The sequence below is a fragment of the Tachyglossus aculeatus genome, chromosome 6, assembly GCF_015852505.1.
Source record: "Tachyglossus aculeatus isolate mTacAcu1 chromosome 6, mTacAcu1.pri, whole genome shotgun sequence".
NCBI lineage: Eukaryota > Metazoa > Chordata > Mammalia > Monotremata > Tachyglossidae > Tachyglossus > Tachyglossus aculeatus.
In genome coordinates, this window is record NC_052071.1 from 47,128,357 (window position 1) to 47,151,532 (window position 23,176).

Genomic DNA, 23,176 nt, shown 5'->3' on the forward strand with positions numbered 1-23,176 from the left:
CCCTAGACTCTCTCCCCTGCTGCTGCTGCCCATCATGGGTGAGTTTTGACTTGCAGCAGATTTCCCTCCTCTCCCTAGCCATTGGCCAAGCTAGGAATGGAATGGGTATTCCTTCATTCACTCATTCAATCGTACTTATTGAGTGCTTACTGTGTGCAGAGCACCGTACTAAGCACTTGGGAACTACAAGTTGGCAGCACCTAGAGACAGTCCCTACCCAACAGTGGGCTCACAGTCCAGAAGGGGGAGACAGAGAACAAAACAAAGCATATTAACAAAATAAAATAAATGGAATAAATATGTACAAATAAAATAAATAAATAAACAGAATAATAAATACGTACAAACATATATACATATATATAGGTGCTGTGGGGAGGGGAAGGAGGTAAGGCGGGGGCGATGGGGAGGGGTATGCCTCTGCTTGACTCTCCCTCCTGTAGCCGAGACTGGTAGAGTACTGCAAACTCTCCAGGTGCGACCCTGAGAGGGGAATTTGTCTCCTTATCCCTCTTCTATCCCTTCCCTGTCTGTACCATCAAGAGGGTGATAACTTTCCCCGAGATACTGCCATCCAGATCTATCTAACCCTAACCTGAAAGGGCCCCTCTTGGGCAGCAGAGAGGTATTCCATTCAATCAGTCAGTCAATCAATCATATTTATTGAGCACTGTACTAAGCACTTGGGAGAGTACAATATAACAATAAACAGACACAGTCCCTCCACAGAGAAGTGCCATTTGTTTTCTTCTTTCTGAACTGCTGAAACGCTACCCCATGGCCTAGTGGAAAGAGCTCCGGCCTGGGAGACAGGGGACCTGGATTCTAATCCCTGCTCTTCCAAAAGCTTGCTGTGTGACCTTGGGCAAATCACTTAACATCTCCATGCCTCAGTTTTCCTGTTCTCCCTCCTCCTTAGACTGTGAGCCCCATGCAGGACAGGGACTGTGTCCAACCTAATTTACTTGTATCTACCTCAACACCTTGAACAGTCAGTCAGTCAATCGTATTTATTTGAGCACTTACGGTGTGCAGAGCACTGTACAAGGTGCTTGGGAGAGTACAATATAACAATAAACAGACACATTCCCCGCCCACAATAGTGTTTGACACAAAGTGTTTAACATATACCTTAAAAAAAAAACTTGAAAAAACGGTGACATCCTTGGGTTTGCCTGGCCAACTGAAAGCAGTGGAATCAAAGCTGGTCCTTTTGTCCTTGAGAGTACATAATAATAATAATAATAATAATAATAATAATAATAATAATAATAATAATAATGGCATTTATTAAGCACTTACTATGTGCAAAGCACTGTCCTAAGCACTGTTCTAAGCACATCTACCCAAACTACTGAGTCTGACTAACTTGATTCTCAGGTCCTCAGGATTCTCCATGCTCAGTTTCTACTCCCCATGTGCCCATGGAAACTGAGTAGAAAGTAAGAGTCTAGTGGGCATTTGGAGAGAACATGGAGATGGAATTTGCAAAAGGCAGGAAGGGTGGGGTTTAAGAGGGAATGGGGTAAAAGGAGTGGATGAAAGCCAAAATAACCTCGGAAAGTGTTGCAAGCAATAAAGGAGAAGGAGTATGGCCTACTAAAAAGAGCATGGGCCTGGGAATTGGACGATCTGGGTTCCAATCCCAGCTCTTTCAGCTGCCTGCTGTGTGATCTTGGGCAAGTCACTTAACTTCTCTGTGCCTCAGTTTCCTCATCTGTAAAATAGGGATTCAATCTCTTTCTCTCCTCTATCTAGACAGTGAGTCCCATTGGGACAGGGACTGTGTCCAACCTGACTAACTTGTATCTACCCAGTGCTTAGAATGGTGCTTGACACATGATAAATGCTCAACAAATATAATAAAAATATGCATAATAAAATCAGTTTAATCAGGGTTCATTTCTATTTGAAATCATCTGTCACTGAAGTGGGGAACCCCAGGTCAGGAATTTAATATTGCAGTTTGGGAGTTAGCTTTCAGGTAGAAAAATAAAATGACATTATTGCTAAGAAAATTTGGGTGGCAGCAAGATCTAGTGGAAAGAACACAGGACAGAAGGTCTAGGAGAGCATGGTTCTAATTCAGCTCTGGTACTGGCCTGTTCTGCAACCTTAAGCAAGTCAATTAACCTCTCTGGGGCTCAGTTTTCTCACGAGTAAAATGAGGTTATGATACCTGCTCTCCCTAGCACTTGGATTGTGTGCCCTGGGTGGGACAGGAACTATGCCTAATCTTATCATCTTTAACCTATCCCTGTAAAGCACTTAATACATTAGGCATCTAGGAAGACAATTTACATTCAAAGCAACTTATGTGAGCTGATAAGGTACCATCAGTAATCAGTTAATCAATCAATCATATTTATTGAGCACTCACTGTGTGCAGAGCACTGTACTAAGTGCTTGGGAAGTACAAGTCGGCAATACATAGAGACAGTCCCTACCCAACAGCGGACTCACAGTCTAGAAGGGGGAGACAGAGAACAAAACCAAACATACTGACAAAATAAAATAAATAAAATAGACATGTATAAGTAAGATAAATAAATAAATAGAGTAATAAATATGTACAAACATATATACATATATACAGGTATCAGTACTACCGGTGACTCTTCAAATTATCTTCTTCTTGGATTTCAGGCCCCTTTAGACCAAGTGGGGTTGATGAAACAAAGCAAAGTTTCTCCATTGCTTTACAACTTGTTCCAGTTTCTTGATTTCATTCTTCTTTAAACCTTTTTCATCTCTACTAGTCTTTCACTGTGTCTGCCTTCCATTTCTTATTCCCTAGTCTCTGGTACATCCCACAGTTCATTGGCTTCCTTTCCTGACCCTTGTCCCAATCACTGTAGCGATCCCTCTGGGTTTCTCACCACCTCCTTCTTGCTCTCTCTATTTTCTTCCCAAGAATCCTGATGACTACTAATGAGATCTTCGTCTCTGAAGACTACTGATTTCCTTGGAAGTCAGGTGATTTCTAAGTACCGTGCATTATGATCAAGCCATTGCTTACTGTGACTCTCCTGATGTATTAATGGCAGGGAACATTTGTACCTGTCATCCCACCTCTAGACTGAAAGCTCGTTTTTGGCAGGGAATGTCACTGTTTATTGTTGTATTGCATTTTTTCCTAAGTGCTTAGTGCAATGTTCTGCACACAGTAAGCACTCAACAAACATGATTGAATGAATTAATATTAATGTTCTTAGCATTTTATACCCTCTGCCCAAATGGGAAGCTAAAAAGCCAAAGGACTTGCCAAAAGATAAAAGGCAATGAGTTAAGCTTACCCAAGCACAATAATAAAATCCCTTGGGAGATTGGAATGAACAAAGCCCACTCTGGGCTACGATGACCTGAAATGACAATAAGAATCAATGCTTGGGGATGAAGAAGACCCTCTGGGAGTTAACAAAGTACACAGAGGGTGAAAGGAAGGAAAGAGAAGGATAGTGTAGAAATCCCTTTGTAGATTTATAATTGGAGCTTGATTGTAAACTCCTTAATGGCAGAGACTGTGGCTACCTACTCTGTTGTACTCTCCAAAGTGCTTAGTATAGTCCTCTGCACACAGTAAGGGGTCAGTAAATGCCACTGACTAACTGACTGATCATTTTCCAAATGACACTCTGCTTGCAGTGAAAGGCGGTCTTATACTCAAAGTCTGAGCTGTCCTCTGAAAGCCAACCAAAGTCCAGCCAGTCCTTTTTAAGGCCAGATGAAGCTTGCCGTTTTGAATTTTCTTTTGCCACCCCCTTCTTGAGTCCCCCAAGATTTCACTTGGCTCTACATGAGACCAATCCTGAGATGTTTCTCCCTCAGGCGTAATCCTTTGAGGAAGTTACAAGAGTCTGAAAATAGGGAATTGGAAGGAAAGTGGCATCCCAACCTTAATGTTTGTGCCACTGCCAAGGTATTGCAATTGCCGAGCCACATTTGGGAGCCCGTGGCTCAGGCAGAAATGCCTCTCTGCCCCTCTCTCCCAGCACAGGGTCCAGGAACCCTACTGGGAAGACAGCTGAAAAGTGCAGCTCTTTCTGACAAGCCCTTCAGGACAAAAGAATGGAGTAAACCTTGGCTTTATACACACATTTAACACATATAGCACCTTTCATACTCAAGGTTTTTCAGAGTGTTTCAGATTGTTTAAAATAATGAGTCATTACAGACTGCGCAGTCACTATGTAGTCAAATGGAGTAGCCATTACCAGCTTAGCAAAGAGCTCATACAGTCTGGGATTTTAGCACATTTCTTCTGGAGAGGGAGGGAGAGGGAGCAGAGATATTGGGATTATCCTACACACTGGGGCTTTAAGGCTCACGAGATCCACCATATCCACAGAAAGCCGCCTGCCTGGCCTGAGGTTTCTCAGCAGCCAACTCTGCTAAGCACCACTCCCTCCCATGTTTTGGGGCTATGCTGACTCCAAAGTCAGATGGAGGGGCTACAGGAGATGGGTTTCTCAGAAATTCTAAGCCTGAGACCAAAGTCAGGATCCTCTGGGATCTAGATAATACCAACCCTGTGGAGAACTATCATTCTTCTCCCACATTCATTAAAGAACAGTCCAAACACTATACCCCCCTCCTTAAGCTTCACACCGACTTACTAACAACCTGCCTCCCCCCTCATATCCCACTTCAAAGCCCTACTAAAATCACACCTCCTCCAGGGAGCCTTCCCTGACTAGACTGTGAGCCCATTGTTCGGTAGAGATTGTCTCTATCTGTTGCCGAATTGTACTTTCCAAGCGCTTGGTACAGTGCTTTGCACACAGTAAGTGCTCAATCAATACGATTGAATAAATGGATAATCTCTAGTCTCCCCAGCCTATTTCCCCCTCTACTGTTTCCTGTACACTCAAATCCTCACCCCCTAAGTACTTAGGTATTCACCCCATCCTCTCTACCCAAAGCACTAATGTATATATCTTTAAATTTATTTTAGTGTCCGTCTCGCCACAAAGATTGTTTGCTCCTTGAGAGTGGGGATGGTGTCTACTAACTCTACTGTACTCTCCCAAGCACATAAGAACACACTCTACACAGAATAAGTGCTTAATAAATACTCTTGATTGACTGATTGACTGATAGTGATCCCTCAAACACTAAGATAAGACTGGATTTCCGTCCTCTGGTGACAATCCAAACCCAGGTTATTTCAGCTCCCAAGAAACCTCAATTTCGCTTTCACCAGTGGTGCATTAGACCATCCCAAATGGGCCCTTTCATCCTGTAGTCACCGCTGCCTCCCCCTGGCGATTTGAAATTATAGCATTTGAGAGCTTCCAGGATTGAAGGTTGGATTTTCTCCATCTTCTACTTGGGTATTTCTGCACCGGTAGCAGTAGTAGTAATACCATTTATTAAGCCCTTACTCTGCAGCACACCATACTAAGAAGTGGGAAAGAATAGACAGGTGGGAATCGGACCTGGCCCTTGTCCCTTTGGAGGCTCACAAGTGAAAAAACTACCAACTACCCTCTCTTCCTCCTTTCAAAGCCCTACTAAGAGCTCACCTCCTCCAGGAGGCCTTACCAGACTGAGGCCCCTTTTGCCTCTCCTCCTCCCCATCCCCCCCCACCCTACCTTCTTCCCCTCCCCACAGCACCTGTATATATTTTTGTACAGGTTTATTACTCTATTTATTTTACTTGTATATATTTACTATTCTATTTATTTTGTTAATGATGTGCATCTCCTTTATTTCTATTTATTCTGATGACTTGACACCTGTCCACATGTTTTGTTTTGTTGTCTGTCTCCCCCTTCTAGACTGTGAGTCCGTTGCTGGGTAGGGACCATCTCTATATGTTGCCTACTTGTACTTCCCAAGTGCTTAGTACAGTGCTCTGCACACAGTAAGTGCTCAATAAATATGATTGAATGAATGAATGAAGTATATTCAGCCACCTGTGGTTTACATACCCTATTCAGCACTCATTCATCCAATTTTCCTCTTCCTCCTCTCCGTTCATTAGTTTAGTGGCTGACTCCCCCACTAGATGCAAGCTCCTAATTCTACTAATTTTGCTCTTCTCTCCCAAGCATTCAGTACAGTGCTCGGATCGCAGTAGGAGTTCAATAGATACTATTGATTAATTAAGGGAGGGCCGTGCTTTTACTCATCTAGCACTGCTGAATGACCAGGAGGAACACCTTGAGCAGGTCAAGCAGCATCATTCCATTACACATCCCTGTTCAGTGTGTAGGAGCCTGTGGTGAGGAGGAGGGTCCCCAGATTAAGAGTACAATTGAATGGCTGCATTTGATAAATTGGACCCAGAGGTAAAACCGCACCCCACTGTATGAGCTGGAGCTGTAAGCTACTCTCCTACTTCCACTCAGCCCCCACACTTCACTCCTCTAATGCTACCCTTCTCAGTGAACCTCGGTTTCATCTATCTCACCACCGACTTCTCACCAGTGTCCTGCCTTCGGCCTGGAATGCCCTGCTTCCTCATATCCTACAGACGATGACTCTCCCCTCCTTCAAAGCCTTAATGAAGGCACATCTTCTCCAAGAGGCCTTCCCTCACTAAACCCTCCTTTCCTCTTCTTCCACTCCCTTCTGCATTGTCCTGACTTGCTCCCCTTATTCATCCCCCTTCCCAGCCCCACAACACTTATGTTCATATCTGTAATTTATTTATATTAATGTCTGTCTCCCCCTCTAGATTGTAAACTCACTGTAGCCAGGGACTATGTATGTATTCTCTTAAGTGCTTAGCACAGTGGCTTAGCGGAAAGAGCCCGGGTTTGGGAGTCAGAGGTTGTGGGTTCTAATCCCAGCTCCACCATTTGTCAGCTGTGTGGCTTTGGGCGAGTCACTTATCTTCTCTGTGCCTCAGGTGCCTCATCTGTAAAACGTGGATTAAGACTGTGATAATCTTGTATCTACCCCAGCACTTAGAACCGTGCTTGGCACACAGTAATCACTTAACAAATACCATCATCATTATTATTATTAGAGAAGCAGCGTAGCTCAGTGGAAAGAGCATGGGCTTGGGAGTCAGAGGACGTGGGTTCTAATCCCGGCCCCGCCACATGTCTGCTGTGTGACCTTGGGCAAGTCACTTAACTTCTCTGAGCCTCAGTTATCTCATCTGTAAAATGGGGATTAAGACTGTGAGCCCCACGTGGGACAACCTGATCACCTTGTATCCCACCCCCCTAGGGCTTTGAAATGTGCTTTGCACACAATAAGCACTTAACAAATGCCATCATTATTATGCACAGAGCAGATGCTCAATAAATATAACTGGCTGACTGACTGACTAAGCTGGATGGGGCAGGGTGGATTTTCCTGTATTGTGGAGATGGCATGAGGGTACCCATCGTGGGACCAAGAGTCTCCTGGCCAGAAGTGACCCAGAGACATGTAGGGGTTCACACTCCGAAGACAGAAGCAGGGGAGGCCTTGCCTCATTTGCACCTTGCTTGTTAGCTGCCGCTCTCCCTGTCTCTTCCCCCAACCCTCCAGTTTCGTTGCCTCTGCCTCTTCCCACGCAGCAGCAGTGTGCATCCAAGGACCAGGGCAGTAGAAGCCCTGTTGCCAAGTCTGTTCTTGGACCTGTTTCTAGTTCTCTGTCCTCTTGTGAATCTCTGGGGGTCATTTGCCACTCTCCTAGGTCCCCAAACAAATCTGGTCACCCTTTCAATTTAGGGGCATCGGGAGCTGCTGCTTAGGAGAGGCATGAATTATCTAACAAGGGGCACTAATAGCATTGTTGTGCTACAATAGAAGCTATCCTGTTTCCACGGCAACCCAGCCTCGCTTATTCTCCTTTGATTTATTCCTTCAATGGTCTCTTCCAGATCACACCAGAAGTTGAGAAACATCAAGTTGTTCTCACACACAGCTTTGAGCTTGAATTCAGGGTAAGGCACAAACGAACAACATCAATGACTGTTATTAATAATTATAACATTAACATTATTTAATAATGCTACAGAATTCTAAATGTCTCTGGTTTTCTGAGAATCGAAAGATGCTTTTCACTTTATCTGGGTGAGAGGCCTCTTCTACCCAATAGAGAGAAAATGTTCAAGAGCCATCGTTCAGAGGAAAAGACTGATTCTGGGATCCTATTTGCTCATTTAGATGGCTCATTAATGCCTTAATGTCTGTCCCTTAAAATGGCTCCAAATGTTCAATCTTTTCAGCATTTTCCTAGATGAACAGTCGTTCCTTAGGTCCAGCTCCACTGGAGAACCACACAGACACTCTCTTCTTTAGGGCAAGCTGGCAGGTGCTGAGTTGAATAGGGGAAGTAAGAGATGGGGTTGGAGGGATGGGAGGAACCTGCAAGCTGATAGGTTTATAGGTATAATAATAAAAACAATAATGATGGTATTTGTTAAGCGCTTACTATGTGCAAAGCACTGTTCTAAGCGCTGGGGAGGTTACAAGGTGATCAGGTTGTCCCACAGTGGGCTCACAGTTTTAATCCCTATTTTACAAATGAGGTAACTGAGGCACAGAGAAGTTAAGTGACTTGTCCAAAGTCACACAGCTGACAGTTGGCAGAGTCAGGATTTGAACCCATGACCTCTGACTCCAAAGCCCGTGCTCTTTCCACTGAGCCATGCTGCATAGAGAACCTCTACTCCTCAAAGTCATCATCTGGCAAGAAGTCAAACCACTCATCATGGACAGTACACGAAAGACGATTGGGAAAGTAGAAGCTAATGATGGGGAGGGAGTCCACGTTAAGGCTGACATGGAGGCGTAGGTAATGAAGCTTTGCAAAAAAAGTTTTCCAAATTCATTAAGCCAGAAATTTGTATTGGCCACATTGATGTTTACATACGCCATCCTGCAGAGCTCCCTTCACCTTCTCCTACTGCTCCCCACAGCAAACAGTCCAGGAAAGCATAAGTGTTTGCCTGCAGCAAACACTCTAGGTGTATCCGCACAAGACACCAGTGTTTGAGAGATATATTTCCAAAAGAAAATTCTGATTTTGCCCCAGATCTGCATGGCGCAAACGTACCAACCTCTCATAATTTCCACCTGAGCCAGGCAGAAGCAGCAGTCACAGACCTGGGAAACCTGAAGTTACCTCAGGGCCTAACCCAAGAAGCAGCATGACCTCGTGGAGCAAGCAGGGGCCTGAGGGGCAGAAGGACCTGCATTCTAATCCCAGTTCTGCCACTTCTCTGCTGTGTGATCTCGGACAAGTCACTTAATTTATAATTATGATACTTATTAAGTGCTTACTATGTGCCAAGCACTGTTCTAAGCACTGAGAAGCAGCGTGGCTCAGTGGAAAGGGCATGGGCTTTGGAGTCAGAGGTCATGAGTTCAAATCCCAGCTCCGCCAACTGTCAGCTGTGTGAGTTTGGGCAAGTCACTTAACTTCTCTGTGCCTCAGTTACCTCATCTGTAAAATGGGGATTAAGACTGTGAGTCACCAGTGGGACAACCTGATCACTTTGTAACCTCTCCAGCGCTTAGAACAGTGCTTTGCGCATAGTAGGCACTTAATAAATGCCATTATCATTATTATTATTATTATTATTATTACAAGCTAATCAGGTTGGACATAGTCAGTGTCCCACATGGGGCTCAAAGTCTTAATCCCCACTTTACAAATGAGGTAACAGGCACAGAGAAGTTAATGACTTGCTCAGAAGACACATGGCAGAGGTGGGATTAGAACCCAGGTACTCTGACTCTCAGGCCTGTGATCCTTCCACAAGGCCAAACTCCTTCTCTATCTTTTCATGCTTGTTAACTTATTTGTAAAATGAAGACTTAAACTGTGAGCCCCATGTGGGACATGATTGTGTCCAACTTGATCAGCTTGTATGTACCTCAGTGCTTAGTAAAGTGCCTGGCACATGGTAAGTGTTTAACAAATGCCATAAAAACCAAAAAATAAAAAATCCCTCACTTCAGCAAATCCAATCAGTTGGTGGCTGGAATTTTAGGCTCTTTCATCCCACAGCCTTACCTCCCTTCTACCATTTCTCTATATCCTGAGGTGATGCAGTCATCAGATTTCAGGCAGCCTGGCAACAGGATGAGGGCAGGAGCCAATAACACACGCAAGAACCAGCCGCCAATCAGCGGCTCCACGCAGACAAGGCTGCAATATCAGAAATCCCATTTTATTTGCTTAAAATCAGATTAAGCACTTTCCATCCCCAGGGGCGGGGCCGTCTCTAGGGAAGGTGAACTGGGGTGATTGTCCCAGGTTCCTGGGCTCTAGGGGGACCTCATCCTCTGCCTAGGCAAGTGGAAAATTTCCTCCATCCTGGAGAATCAGCCAGTGTCAGACCAAATCTGCCTCAGTAGGCAAAGGCTAATGGCCTCAGTTGGGGAAGCAATGGTTTGAAGAGCCAAGCCGATAAGTAGTTAGGCTTTCTAGTGCCCCAGGATTTACTTCTGACCAATCCCACAAGAAGCTCCCTTTGAATGGCCCTACCTGCAGGGCTGAATTCTGATGAAAAGTACTAGATGCCAAACCCCTTTTTGTTAGCTGACTAATGAATCAGACCACATTAGCGTTGTTAAGGAACCGGCAGAATCTTTGATTTTTTTCCAACCCACTGTCAGCTTCTCCCTGGGCAGACAAGTTGCTCAGCTCCATTGAAAACCAAATACAAAAGGAAGATGAAGGCCCAGCTGCATGTTTTAAATTTCATCCAGGTCCACTGCCTGTGTTTTATTAGCCCTGTGTCCTCTTTTCCATGAGGCTTGCCTTGATGCCTTTTGAATCCAAGCATGTTGGTCAGTATTTATTTTCAGGGCTGGAGAAGAAGTAGCTGGGATTCAATGAGATGAGAAAAGGGATGTGGACAGAATGCATAGGATCAGAGGTGGGGTCACCAATCCAGGTTGGCTGTAGCCATTTTGTTGCCCCGGACCCAATGGCCCCCTGCAGGGTGAGGGGCTTTGAAGACCCATTGGCTCTGCTGTTTCAATCATTCTACCCCTCGACCTGCCCTTTCCTAGGATTGAACTTTCCTGGGTTAACATACACCCTTGTTGTTGGGGTAGGTTAGTGAGGCTAGGAGGTCTTCACCCCTGAGGGGTTTGCTCGTGGCAGGGAGGGGTGGAGGTCTGGAACTGGTGGCCCCTTCACACTGTTGGCTGCCTATTTTGCCTACTTCTGCATCAGAGGCCCTGAGGAACAGAGCAAAAATGGGAAACCCACTATTGGAGAAGCAGAGGGATAATAATGGGGGTCGGGATGGGGATTGAGTGGTGAATGGAAAAGTCACCCAGATACAAAAGCAGCTAGGTCATCTTGAAATCGGAAGACACATAGACATTTGCTCCTTACAGCATTAAAGGGTTGTAAACATAATAGATGACTTATTTCATCTAGGTTATCAGACTCCAGAAGAAACAAAGACCCTTTACAACTTTCCTCTCTCATTAAATGCGATATAATACTAATAAGCATTATGACATTTGTTAAGCACTTAAGTGCCAGGCACTGTACTAAGTATTGGGGTAGATATAAGCAAATCCGGTTGGACCCAGTCCCTGTCCCACATGGGGCTCAGAGTCTTAATCCCCATTATACAGATGAGCTAACTGAGGCAAAGAGAATTTAAGTGACTTATGGCATTTGTTTATTGCTTTCTATGTGCCAAACACTGTTCTAAGCACTGGGTAGATTCAAGCAAATTGTGTTGGACACAGTTCCTCTACTACATGGGGATCACAGTCTTAATCCTCATTTTACAGATGAAATGACTGAGGCACAGAGAAGTTAAGTGAATTTCCCAAGGTCCCACATCAGACAGGTGGCAGAGCTAGGATCAGAGCGCAGGTCTTCCTGACTCATAGGCCCATGCTCTAACCTTTAGGCCGCACTGCTTCCCTGCAGCTTCCTGCTTCCTGCTTCCTGCTTAAGCCATGCTGCTTCCCAGAAACCCAGTTCTTTGATGGGGGAAAGCATCTGGATGGCAAATCTTTGGGAGGCAGGAATGGGTCAGAGAAGGCCACTTCCGGTCATCTTAGCAGTTGCTGTTCTTTGTTAAATGCCAAGGGCTCCTGAAAGAAGCAGGATAGCAGGAGATCTGTTGTGAGACCACATGGTCCTGTTCTTAAACAAGAATTATTTCCATTTTTTGTTGCTCAGGAGACTTGAGGAGCAGTGTGGCCTAGTGAAAAGGGCACGGGCCTAGGAGTCAGAGAAGTTGGGTTCTAATCTCGGCCCTGCTGCTTGCCGGTTATGCCACGTTGGGCAAGTCACTTAGCTTCCTCGTGCCTCCATTTCCTCATTCATAAAATGGAGATTCAATCTCTGTTCTTGCTCCTACTTAGACTTTGAGCCTCCTGTGAAGCAGGGACTGTGTCTGACATGGCTACCTTTTATCTACCCTAGCAGGTAGAACAATGCTTGAGACTTTTAAAATACCACAATTATCATTATTATTATTATTGCTATTATTAACCCCTAATTTGCCCCATTGGCCCCTGAGTCAGCCTGTGTTCACTGGAGGGTGGAGGGAGTAATCATTCCATTGGCCACATTTCCTGTAATACCCCAGAATTTTAAAAAGTTCTAGCTTCTTAGGGAGAAAAATGCCCACTTCTCACGCCTGCCACGGTATGGAGTAGAGGAATTTGGCTTGGCACTTGTTACTGCCTAGGAACAAGATGGTGATTCACCATGGTGAACCAACAAGAGTTCTCCCCAATCTTCTTGGCCAAACCAGAGATGAGAGGGGATGAATGGGACAGCACAGCAGGCAGCAGATTGGGCAAAAGCCTTCCTTTGGACCCACTCTGTTTGTTAAGTGCTTACTATGTGCCAAGCACTGTTAAGCTCTGAGGTAGATACAAGGCAATCAGGTTGTCCCATGTGGGGCTTACAGTCTTAATCCCCATTTTATAGATGAGGTAACTGAGGCACAGAGAAGTTAAGTGGTTTGCCCAAGGTCATACAGCAGACAAGGGGCAGAGCAGGATTAAAACCCAAGTCCCCTCACTCCCAAGCCCATGCTCTTTCCACCAAGCCATTGCTATAATTTAGGAAGTGATCACACATAACATTATTTTGGTAACTGAATTCTGGACATGTAGAAATAAAATAAATCATTTCATGCAGAAAAATTTTCTGGATTTTGCATTTAATTTTGCATATTGTATGTCACTATAGTGAAGTAGCATGACCTAATGGAAAGAGCCCGGGCCTGTGAGTCAGAGGCCACAGTTTCTAATCCTGGCTCTGCCACTTGTCTGCTCTGTGGCCTTGGGCAAGTCAATCAAGCAAGCAATCAATCAATCATTTATGGAGAATTTACTGTGTGCAGGGCATGATACTAAGTCCTCAGGAGAGTACAACACAACAATATAATAGACACATTCCCTGCCCACAGTGAACTTAAAGTTACTTTTCTGTGCCACAGTTTCCTCATCTGTAAAACGGGAATTTACACTCCTAGGTAAACTGTGAGTCCTATGCTGGACAGGTATAGTGTCCAACCTGATAACCTTATATCTACCTCAGCACTTAATACAGTGCCTGACACATTGCTAAATACCTAATAGAAGAATTAGTTCACTGCAAAAATATTCTATTTTCATAGAACACAAGCTCTGTGTCTTCAAAGGCCAAAACACAAACAGGATCAGCACTCCAAATTCTAATTAATCACTGGAATGATGAGCTTGGGCCATATTCACTGTGTGCCCCAATCCTTTAATCAAACCCAGTGGTAACCATGACAGAACTCCCCATTCAGACGGCAAAAATTATAGTCTTGAGTGATCCAAACTGTGACTTTGAGATAAATTCACTGAAGTTATAAAATTGAATTCACAGAGGCCTTTCCCAACTAGGCCCTCATTTCTTCTTCTCCCATTTATTGTCTCACTCCCTTCTGGATTGCCCTTGCACTTGGATTTGCACCCTTATTCACCTCTCCCTCAGCACTGTAGTACTTATGTCCATATCCATAATGTTTTTTATATTAATGTCTGTCTCCCCCTCTAGACCATAAACTCGATGTGGGCAGGGAATGTGCCTACCAACTCTGCTCTATCTTACTCTTCCAAGTGTTTGCTACAGTGCTCTGCACACAATGAGTGTTCAATAAATTGCGATTGATTGATTGATTCAAAAATGTTCCAAAATAGGTTGTTAGAGAGAACCGAAGGGATGTGGAGGGAAATGGAGAAGATGGGCTATTAGAAAGAAATGAAAAGGATGATTTATTAGAGGGAAAGGTAGAGGTGCCGAAGGAATGGTAAGGGTCGTTAAATGGTCCATGTGTAACTATTTGGGTGGATGTCAAGAAGGGCATGCTGACATCGAAGCAACCTGACTTCCAAGTATGCTGTCAGAGAGAAACTGTTTACAACAACTGAAAATTGCAAAATATAAAGCCACAAGCAATGGGATTACCATTATTACTAAGTCAGACCAGTGGTCCATCTGGCCTAATACATTCTTTCTAACGGAATGGCAAGAACATGCTTGGACGTCAGGTTGCTTCGATGTCAGGGTGCCCTCCTTGACATCCACCCTAATGGTTATGGGTGGGCCATTTAGCAACCTTAATATTTCCTTCCTTAATAAAATTTTTAAGATAAGGGAAACACAGCTGTGTTTGAAAGCCGAGAGCATGGAGTCATCAGAGAATGAGTGGTTGAAGGACGGGGTTAGAGAGGGAGAAGAATTTCCACAAGTGTATTTTAGAAGGTGAGATGGGATTGGTGGCATAGATACAAGGGGAAGATTAGAAAGCAAGTGGGAGGTCTCTTAAGACATGGTTGAGAAGGATAAGAGAGTGAATGTGGGGTTGGGAGAGGACAGAGACTTTGGGGAGCTTGTGCCTGATGCGTTTTATCTGGTCAACCATTTCATTGAGGGAGAGTAGAGAGGTGAAGGCTCTGGGGTTTTTGGGAGAGAGCTAAAGTTCTGGAATAGTTGAAGGGGGCAATGGTCATGGGTGTCATTGAGGGAGGAGAAATTACATGCGGAAGAGAGGGCAGAATGACATGCAAGGATGAATTTAGAGTGGCCAGTTCACTGGATACTTGGATTGTCTTTTATTTATTTTTAATGATATTAAATGCTTTCTATGTGGCAGGCACTTTAAGTGCTGGAGCATATACAATATAATTGGGTTGGACTCAGTCCAAGTCCCATGTGGAGTTCACGGTCTTAATCCCCATTCTACAGATGAAGTAAATGAGGCTCAGAGAAGTTAAGTGATTTGCCCAAGGTCACATAGCACAGGCCTGAGAATCAGAAGGTCATGGGTTCTAATCCTGCCTCTGCTACTTGTCTGCTGCATGACCTTGGGCAAGTCGCTTAACTTCTCTGTGCCTCAGTTCCCTCAGTAAAATGCCTCAGTAAAATGCCTCAGTAAAATGGGGATCAAGTGTCCAACCCGATTATCCTGTATCTACACCAGTGCTTAGAAGAGTGCCTGGCACATAGTAAGTGCTTAACAAATTTTATTATTATTATTATTATTATTATTATTAATCTACTACGCCATGCTGCTTCACCTCATTTTGTTTATAAAGGGGATGTTCTTCCAAAAGCTCACTGTTGACTCCCTTTGAGTTCACATTTCTTGCACCCCTGTGAATGGGGAAGGTGAAAAGCATGAAAAAGGAGCAAGAACATAATTGGTGCTTGACAAATAGCAGCAGTCACAGCAGGATAACAAGTCTCCAGACTAGAAAACAGCATGAGAAGCAGGTGGTCTCATGGAAAGAGTACACGATTAGAAGTCAGAGGACCTGGTTCTATTCCTGGTTCTGCCACTTGCTTGCTGTGTGATCTTGGGCAAGTCACTTAATTTCTCTGAGCCTCAGTCTCCTCATATGTGAAATGAGGATGAAATACCTGTCTCCTTCCTAGTTTTACTGTGAGCCCTATGTGGAACAGGGACTGTGACCTACCTGATCATGTGATATTATCTCAGTGCTTGGCACACAGTAAACACTCAGCAAATAATATTATTATTATTGTTAGAGAAAGACCTAGTAATGCAAAAGAGTTGGAGAGTGGAGACAATCTAGAGTAAGATGGTTGCTCTAGAGAAAGTCAGCAAGAAACGGGGGATGGCTATGTCTCTGCTTTTCTCTGTTGTTTCAGTTTCTGTTTCTTCTCCTCTTTCCACACTTACCATGTTGACTTCTGAGATCTGATCGATGCTGGAGATATGGATACTCATTCCCACAGTAACGGGGTTACCTGCAACACAAGAAACCATGTTAGAAGGGCAGGCACCCATGGCTGACAAGGTCACCCTGTGGAGGGAGAGAGTACTGAGTGCTATTTAGCCTGGAGGTTAAAGATCGGCATTTGTACCTATTCATTCCTGGGAGTGAGAGATAAGTTGCCAGCTGGGACAATCATGCATATTCAGGTCAGGACTGAAAATCACTTGCTAAATCATTGGGAAGGGGGAAGGAGCAATGCTGAAGAAGGAGAAGGGCCCTCAGAACAAAGATTCCCTCAGTGGCCAGGACTGCATGAGCCTGATATGCCTGAATCCTGTTTATCATGGAAAACCTGATTTGGGCTTGAAACCACCTTGGCAAGCTTAATTAGGGCCTCACCTAACATTAACAGGGACCGATGTTTCTGTTACCACATTTCCAGTAGCATGGCCTACTGGAAAGAGCACGGGCCTGGGAGTGAGGAGGACCTGACTTCTAATCCCACCTCCTCCACTTCTATGCTGTGTGACCTTGGACAAGGTTCTTTAATTTTCTGCCTCGGTTACCTCATCTCCTCATCCGTAAAACAGGGATTAAGACTGTGAGCCCCACGTGGGACATGAACTGTGTCCAACCTGATTACCTGGTATCTGCCCCAGCTGTTAGAACAGGGCTGGGCACATAGTGCTTAGTGGATACCATGAAACAAATGCCTCAATCATAGATGGTCAGCACGATGCAAAAGAAGGATGGCCCTGGGCATTGAGCCTTCTAAAGACAGTAATATCAAATTTGGACCCCATACCTGATGAATAAAGAGTCAAAAGCCCATTTGGAAACTCACCGCTTCACGGGTAGATTAAAGGCATGAGCAGGCAGAATGAACTGCAAGATGGCTGCTTTTTTCCAGTCACCTCCTAAGGTTCTGAGGTGTCTGGAGGCAGTGTGGGATCCTCCACTTTCACAGGCAAAATTCTATTTATTAGAACACAAAACGGCCCATAGGGTGTTTTGGGGGTGGGAGGGGTTATGGTATTTGTTGCGTACTTATTATGTGACAGCCACTGTACAAAACAGTAGGGTAGATACAAGTTACTCAGGTTGGACATAGTCCATGTCCCACATAATAATAATAATCATAATTTTGGTATTTGTTAAGCACTTACTATGTGCCAAGCACTGTTCTAAGTGCTGGGGGGGATACAAGATCATCAGGTTGTCCCATGTGGGGCTCACAGTCTTAATCCCCATTTTACATATGAGGTAACTGAAGCACAGAGAAGTTAAGTGACCTGCCTGAGGTCACATAGCTGACAAGTAGTAGACCCAGAACTAGAACCCAGATCCTTCTGACACCCAGGCCCAAGCTATTAGAATGAGAAGGCATGGAGAGTTTCCAATTTCCGGTTCCCACCCAGTTCAGAACTGGAAAGATCCCAATTAGTTATTTACTGAGGCATCATCTGGATGTAGCATCTTTCTTCCAGAGAGCCATTACATGAGATCCATCATGGTGTGAAAATCAGGGCCTCATGAGCAGCTTTCCAAGCCCAAGGTCCAGAGAAAAATGGCATCATGGGGAGGGCCCCTCTAGGCAGTGTGAGCTGCAGTATGAGGAGAACAAGGGCTCTGGAGATGAACATCGACAGAGGACTGTAAGTTCATTGTGGACAGGGAATGTGTCTGTTATATTGTACTATTGAACTCTCCCAGGTGCTTAGTACAGTGCTCTGCACACAGTAAGTGCTCAATAAATACGATTGACTGACTGACTGACTGTCTGCAGATACTCTCTCTTCTACATCTCTTGCTCTTGCAAGAATAGCACTGTGGGCAAAATGAGCTGGTTTGATGAGCAGAGGAACCAAATACTTACCTTGGCTGAAATGTCAACCCAGCACTGATTTCACTTTTAACAAGAAGGGTGGGAGAGGGGCTGGAGGGATGGAAAGAAAGTGAAAAACACGAGCTTGTTCTCTGTTGGAACTCAAATGCCGACAGAAAACCAGAGATTCAAAAAACACCAAAGTACCCGATTTTCTCTGTCTGTATCAATTTCCTGCCAAGGTCAGAATCTGGAATGGGCCAAGAGGACCTGTGATTGGCTGCTGAAGTTTAATGACATCAGGTGTGGATGGAGGCAGGTGAGGACCAAAGCAATGCTGTAATTCTGTCTTTCTTCTGAGGACTACTCTGAGGATTCAAGGCAGAGGCTGGGCATGTTTTGGGGGGACAGAAATGAAACACCCCACCAATCGATCATCACTGAATTATGTTGGCAAGCTCTTGAGTTGCCGATTCATCCGTCTCCACGATCGCATCAAGGCTGACGCCCACGCAACATTCTGTTACATGGCAACAGAGGGAGACTCTCTCCTCCTATCACCACTACTATGACTAGCCCAACAAAATGGCCATCTCGTTGGCCCAGTGTGAGAACCACTTAGTTGTGAGGGCACTGTGGAGCAGAGACTATGTTCTAAATCAGGCTAGGGTCTGACTGGCCAAGAGAAGCAATTCTACAGTACAATACTAAGGTCTCTGTGATAAGGCAAGGTGAACAGAACCGATTCCCTTAATTAGCATGGTGGGCATTGCCCTTGCAGTCCAGCTAACTTTCTGAGGATCATCTTCTGAGAGATCAATGCCAGAGACAGAAATTCCATTTCCTCCCTCCTGGGGACACTCATTCACTCATTCCTACAAGAGTTCAGGTGGGAAAAGGAGTTATTTAACCCAGTGTCCCTTGTGGAATTATTGGTCAAACTCACAGGGAATGTGCATTTTTGAGAGGTCATTACTATAATTATAATAATTATTATTATATTTGTTAAACATTTACTATTTGTCAAGCACTGCTGTAAGAGCTGGGGTAGAGACAAGATAATCATGTCCCACACGGGGCTTACATTCTAAGTGGGAGGGAGAATAGCTACTGAATCCCCATTTTGCAGATGAGGGAACTGAGGCATAGCCAAGTTAAGTGACTTGCCTTAAATCACAGAGCAAGGCTACGTTGCTTCAGATGCGGATCTTAAACACATATTTCAAGTGAATAACAGTGTTGTCTAGTGGAAAGAGCAAGAGCCTTGGAGTCTGAGGACATGGATTTTAATCCCAGCTCTGCCAGTTACCTGCTGGATGACCATGGGCAGGTCAGTTAATCTCTCCATGCCTCTATTTCCTCATCTATGAGAGAGATGGGGAATCTATCACTGCCCTCCCTCTTACTTAGGCTATGAGCCCCATGTGAGACAGGGACTCGGTCCGATCGGTATAATCTATTTCTGGGGCAATGGGGACAACTCCCTCCCCCTGTCCTGTGTCTTGGCATCCCCGAGATTGGAGGTGGTGATGGTGCCAATCCCCAATCCACCCTTATGCTTCTTGGCAATCTGTCAGCATTGCCATTGAGTCCAAAGCCACTCCCTAAGACTCAAAAGAGATCTCTGGATTGGTTCCCTGAATCAACATCAAGCCACCTAGTCCGAGAGAAGCAGCATGGTTTAGTGGATAGAGCCCAGTCCTGGGAGTCAGAATGTCATAGATTCTAATCCCAACTCTGCCACTTGTGTGCTGTGTGGCCTTGGGCAAGTCACTTCGCTTCTCTGTGCCTCAGTTACCTCACCTGGAAAATGGGGATTAAGACTGTGAGCCCTATGTGGGACAGGGACTGTTTCTAACCTGACTACCTCGCATCTACCCCAACACTTAGAACAGTGTTTAGCACATAGTAAGCATTTAACAAATACCACAATTATTATTATTTTGCCTTCAAGGCTCTCCATCACCTCGCCCCCTCCTACCTCACCTCCCTTCTCTCCTACCAGCCCACATCCTCCGTTTCTCTGCTGCTAACCTCCTCACTGTGCCTTGTTCTTGCCTGTCCCACCATCGATCCCTGGCCCACATCCTTCCCCTGGCCTGGAATGCCCTCCCTCCATACATCTGCCAAGCTAGCTCTCTTCCTCCCTTCAAAGCCCTACTGAGAGCTCACCTCCTCCAGGAGGCCTTCCCAGACTGAGCCCCCTTTTTCCTCTCCTCCTCCCCTCCCCATCGCCCCCCCACCCTACCTCCTTCCCCACAGCACTTGTATATATTTATACATATTTATTACTCTATTCATTTTACTTGTACATATTTACTACTCTATTTTATTAATGATGTGCATATAGCTATAATTCTATTTATTCTGACAGCTTTGACACCTGTCTACATGTTTTGTTTTGTTGTAATAATAATAATAATAATGGCATTTATTAAGCGCTTACTATGTGCAAAGCACTGTTCTAAGCACTGTTGTCTTTCTCCTTCTAGACTGTAAAGCCCATTGTTGGGTGGGGACTGTCTCTATGTGTTGCCGACTTGTACTTCCCAAGTGCTTAGTACAGTGTTCTGCACACAGTAAGCACTCAATAAATACGATTGAATGAATGAATGAATGAATGAATGAATGAATGGCAACTTTTGCTGCAGAGCAAACCCTGAGGGACCCTTAGGGGTAGCATTATCGATGGGCTCAAAGGACACTAGGGAGAGCTGGGGTCGGGGCAGGTGTGGGGGAAATCTGCTCCAGCGGGCCTTTAACACACACTTCAACTCTCCCATCTTTCCCAGCAGTATCTCAAGAGATAATAATAATAATAATAATGGCATTTATTAAGCACTTACTATGTGCAAAGCACTGTTCTAAGCACTGGATGATGGGATTTGTTAAGCACTTACTATGTACAAAGCACGGTTCTAAGCACTGGGGAGGTGACAAGGTGATCAGGTTGTCCCATGGGGGGCTCACGGGTTTAATCCCCATTTTGCAGATGAGGTAACTGAGGCCCAGAGAAGTTAAGTGACTTGCCCAAAGTCACAAAGCTGACAGTTGGCAGAGTCAGGATTTGAACCCATGACCTCTGACTCCAAAGCCTGTGCTTTTTCCACTCCTGCATCCTCTCAAACCCTACCCTTGCTCCCCGCACCATCCTTTCACATCTTAACAAAACACTTGCCCCATCTCTTCTTCCATCCATAACTGCCATTTCAACCACCCACTCTCCAATGGCATCTTCTCCAGTAATTTCAAACATCCTAAAAAAACCCTTCCTTTGACCCCCTCACCTCCCTCCAGATATTTCCCCATCTCCCGCCTTCTATTCTTCTCTTTGAGTGTGTAGTCTATATCCACTGCCTCCACTTCATTCATTTATTCATTCAATCATACTTATTGAGTGCTTACTGTGTGCAGAGCACTGTACTAATAGCTTGGAAAGTACAATTTGGCAACATAAACAGTCCCTACCCAAAAATGGGCTCACAGTCTAGAAGGGGGACACGGACTGGCTTCCATTCCCTTCCTCTTCACAGAAAATGCCCTCTCTACATTCATCAATGACCTCCTTCTTGTCAAACCTAATGGCTGTTACTCCATCCTTATTCTCAATCTCTCGGCTGCCTTTGATACTATGGCTCACTCTTTTCTCTTTGAAAAAAACTAATAACCTTGGCTTCAGTGACACTGTCCTCTTCTGGTTCTCCTCCTATTTCTCTATACACTTTTTCTCAGTGTCTTCCACAGGCTCCTTCTCTGTCTCCCACCTTTCGACTGTGGGAGTCTGTCAGAACTCAGTTCTGGGTCCAATTTTATTCTTCACCTACACCCAGTTCCTTGGAGAACTCATTTACTACCAACTACACAGATGATTCCCAAATCTACATCTCAGCCCTGATCTCTCTCCTTCTCTACAGTCTCACATTTCTTCCTGCCTTCAGAACATCTCTACTTGGATATCCCACCAACACCTCAAACTTTACATGTCCAAAACAGAACTACCCTTCTTCTCACCCAAGCCCTGTCCTCTCTCATTTTTCCCATCACCGTAGATACTGCCACCACCCTACCTGTTTCACAAGCCCATATGCTTGGCAATATCCTTGACTCAGCTCTCTCATTCAACCCACATATTCTCTCTGCCATGAAATATTGTAAATTCTATCTTCATAACCACTAAAATTCACCTTTCCTCTCCATCTAAACTGCTACTCTGCTTATCCATGCACTAATCCTACCCCACCTTGACTATTTCATCAGCCTTCTCACTGACTTCCTTGCCTCCTTGTCTCTCACCTTGTCTCTCCAGTCTTTATTTCACTCTGCTAACTGAATCATTTTTCTTAGAAAACATCCAGACCACATTGCCTTACTCTTCAAGAACTTCCAAGGATTGACCATCCACCTCCACATTAGACATAAACTCCTTACCATCATCTTTAAAAAACTCAATCAGTTTTCCCCCTCCTACCTTACCTTACTGATTTCCTACTACAATCCAGCACACTCACTTGGATCCTCTAAAGCCAACCTACTCACTGCACCTTGAGCTCATCTACGTCACCACCAACCCCTTGCCAGGGCTTTCCTGTAGCCTGGAACTTTCTTCCCCTTCCCAAAAGACAGATCACCGTCCTCCCCACCTTCAAAGCTTTATTAAAATCCCATCTCCCCCAAGACACCTTCCCTGACTAAACTCTCATTTCTCCTACGCCTCACTTCTGCATCTCCTACACACTTGGATCTGTCTCCCTTAAGCACTTGATAGTCTCCCAACCCTCAGCCCCACAGCACTTCTAGACATATCTGTAATTTGTATATTTATATTATTATCTGCCTCCCTTTCTAGGCTGTAAGCTCCTTGTGAGCTGAGAATGTATCTACCAACTTCGTTGCATTGTCATCTCCCAAGTATTTAGTACAGTGTTGTTCACACAGCAAGCTCTCAATAAATATGATTGATTGATTGATTAGGACTGCCCCAAAACCCTCCCCTCTTTGGTTTTCCTGGCAGACTCCAAAAAAATAGTCCATGTCATGCACAGAAAAAAATGTGTCCATGTCTTTTCCTTCTCCTTCTGTCCAAACACCAGAAGAACTAGTGTGAATTGGGAATTGCAGGGGGAAGGGAGGCAGGGAGCAGGGTTGGATTAGGGGAGCTAGAGTAATGTATGGGTACAGGTTAGATGCTAATCTGGCAA

General features: G+C 44.8%; 1 protein-coding gene across 3 annotated transcripts in view; it reads right to left on the reverse strand.

Annotated features, from left to right (window-relative positions):
- Positions 1–23,176, reverse strand: part of GABRQ (gamma-aminobutyric acid type A receptor subunit theta) — a 143,170-nt gene that overhangs the window by 65,302 nt on the left and 54,692 nt on the right. For 2 of the 3 annotated variants that reach the window (XM_038748147.1, XM_038748148.1), the window contains exon 3: positions 16,117–16,184. In XM_038748147.1, the coding sequence (XP_038604075.1) occupies positions 16,117–16,184 (68 nt within the window). Of the gene's footprint in view, positions 1–16,116; positions 16,185–18,029; positions 18,053–23,176 lie in introns of those variants that run through there. The other variant, XM_038748149.1, reaches the window with a different exon arrangement.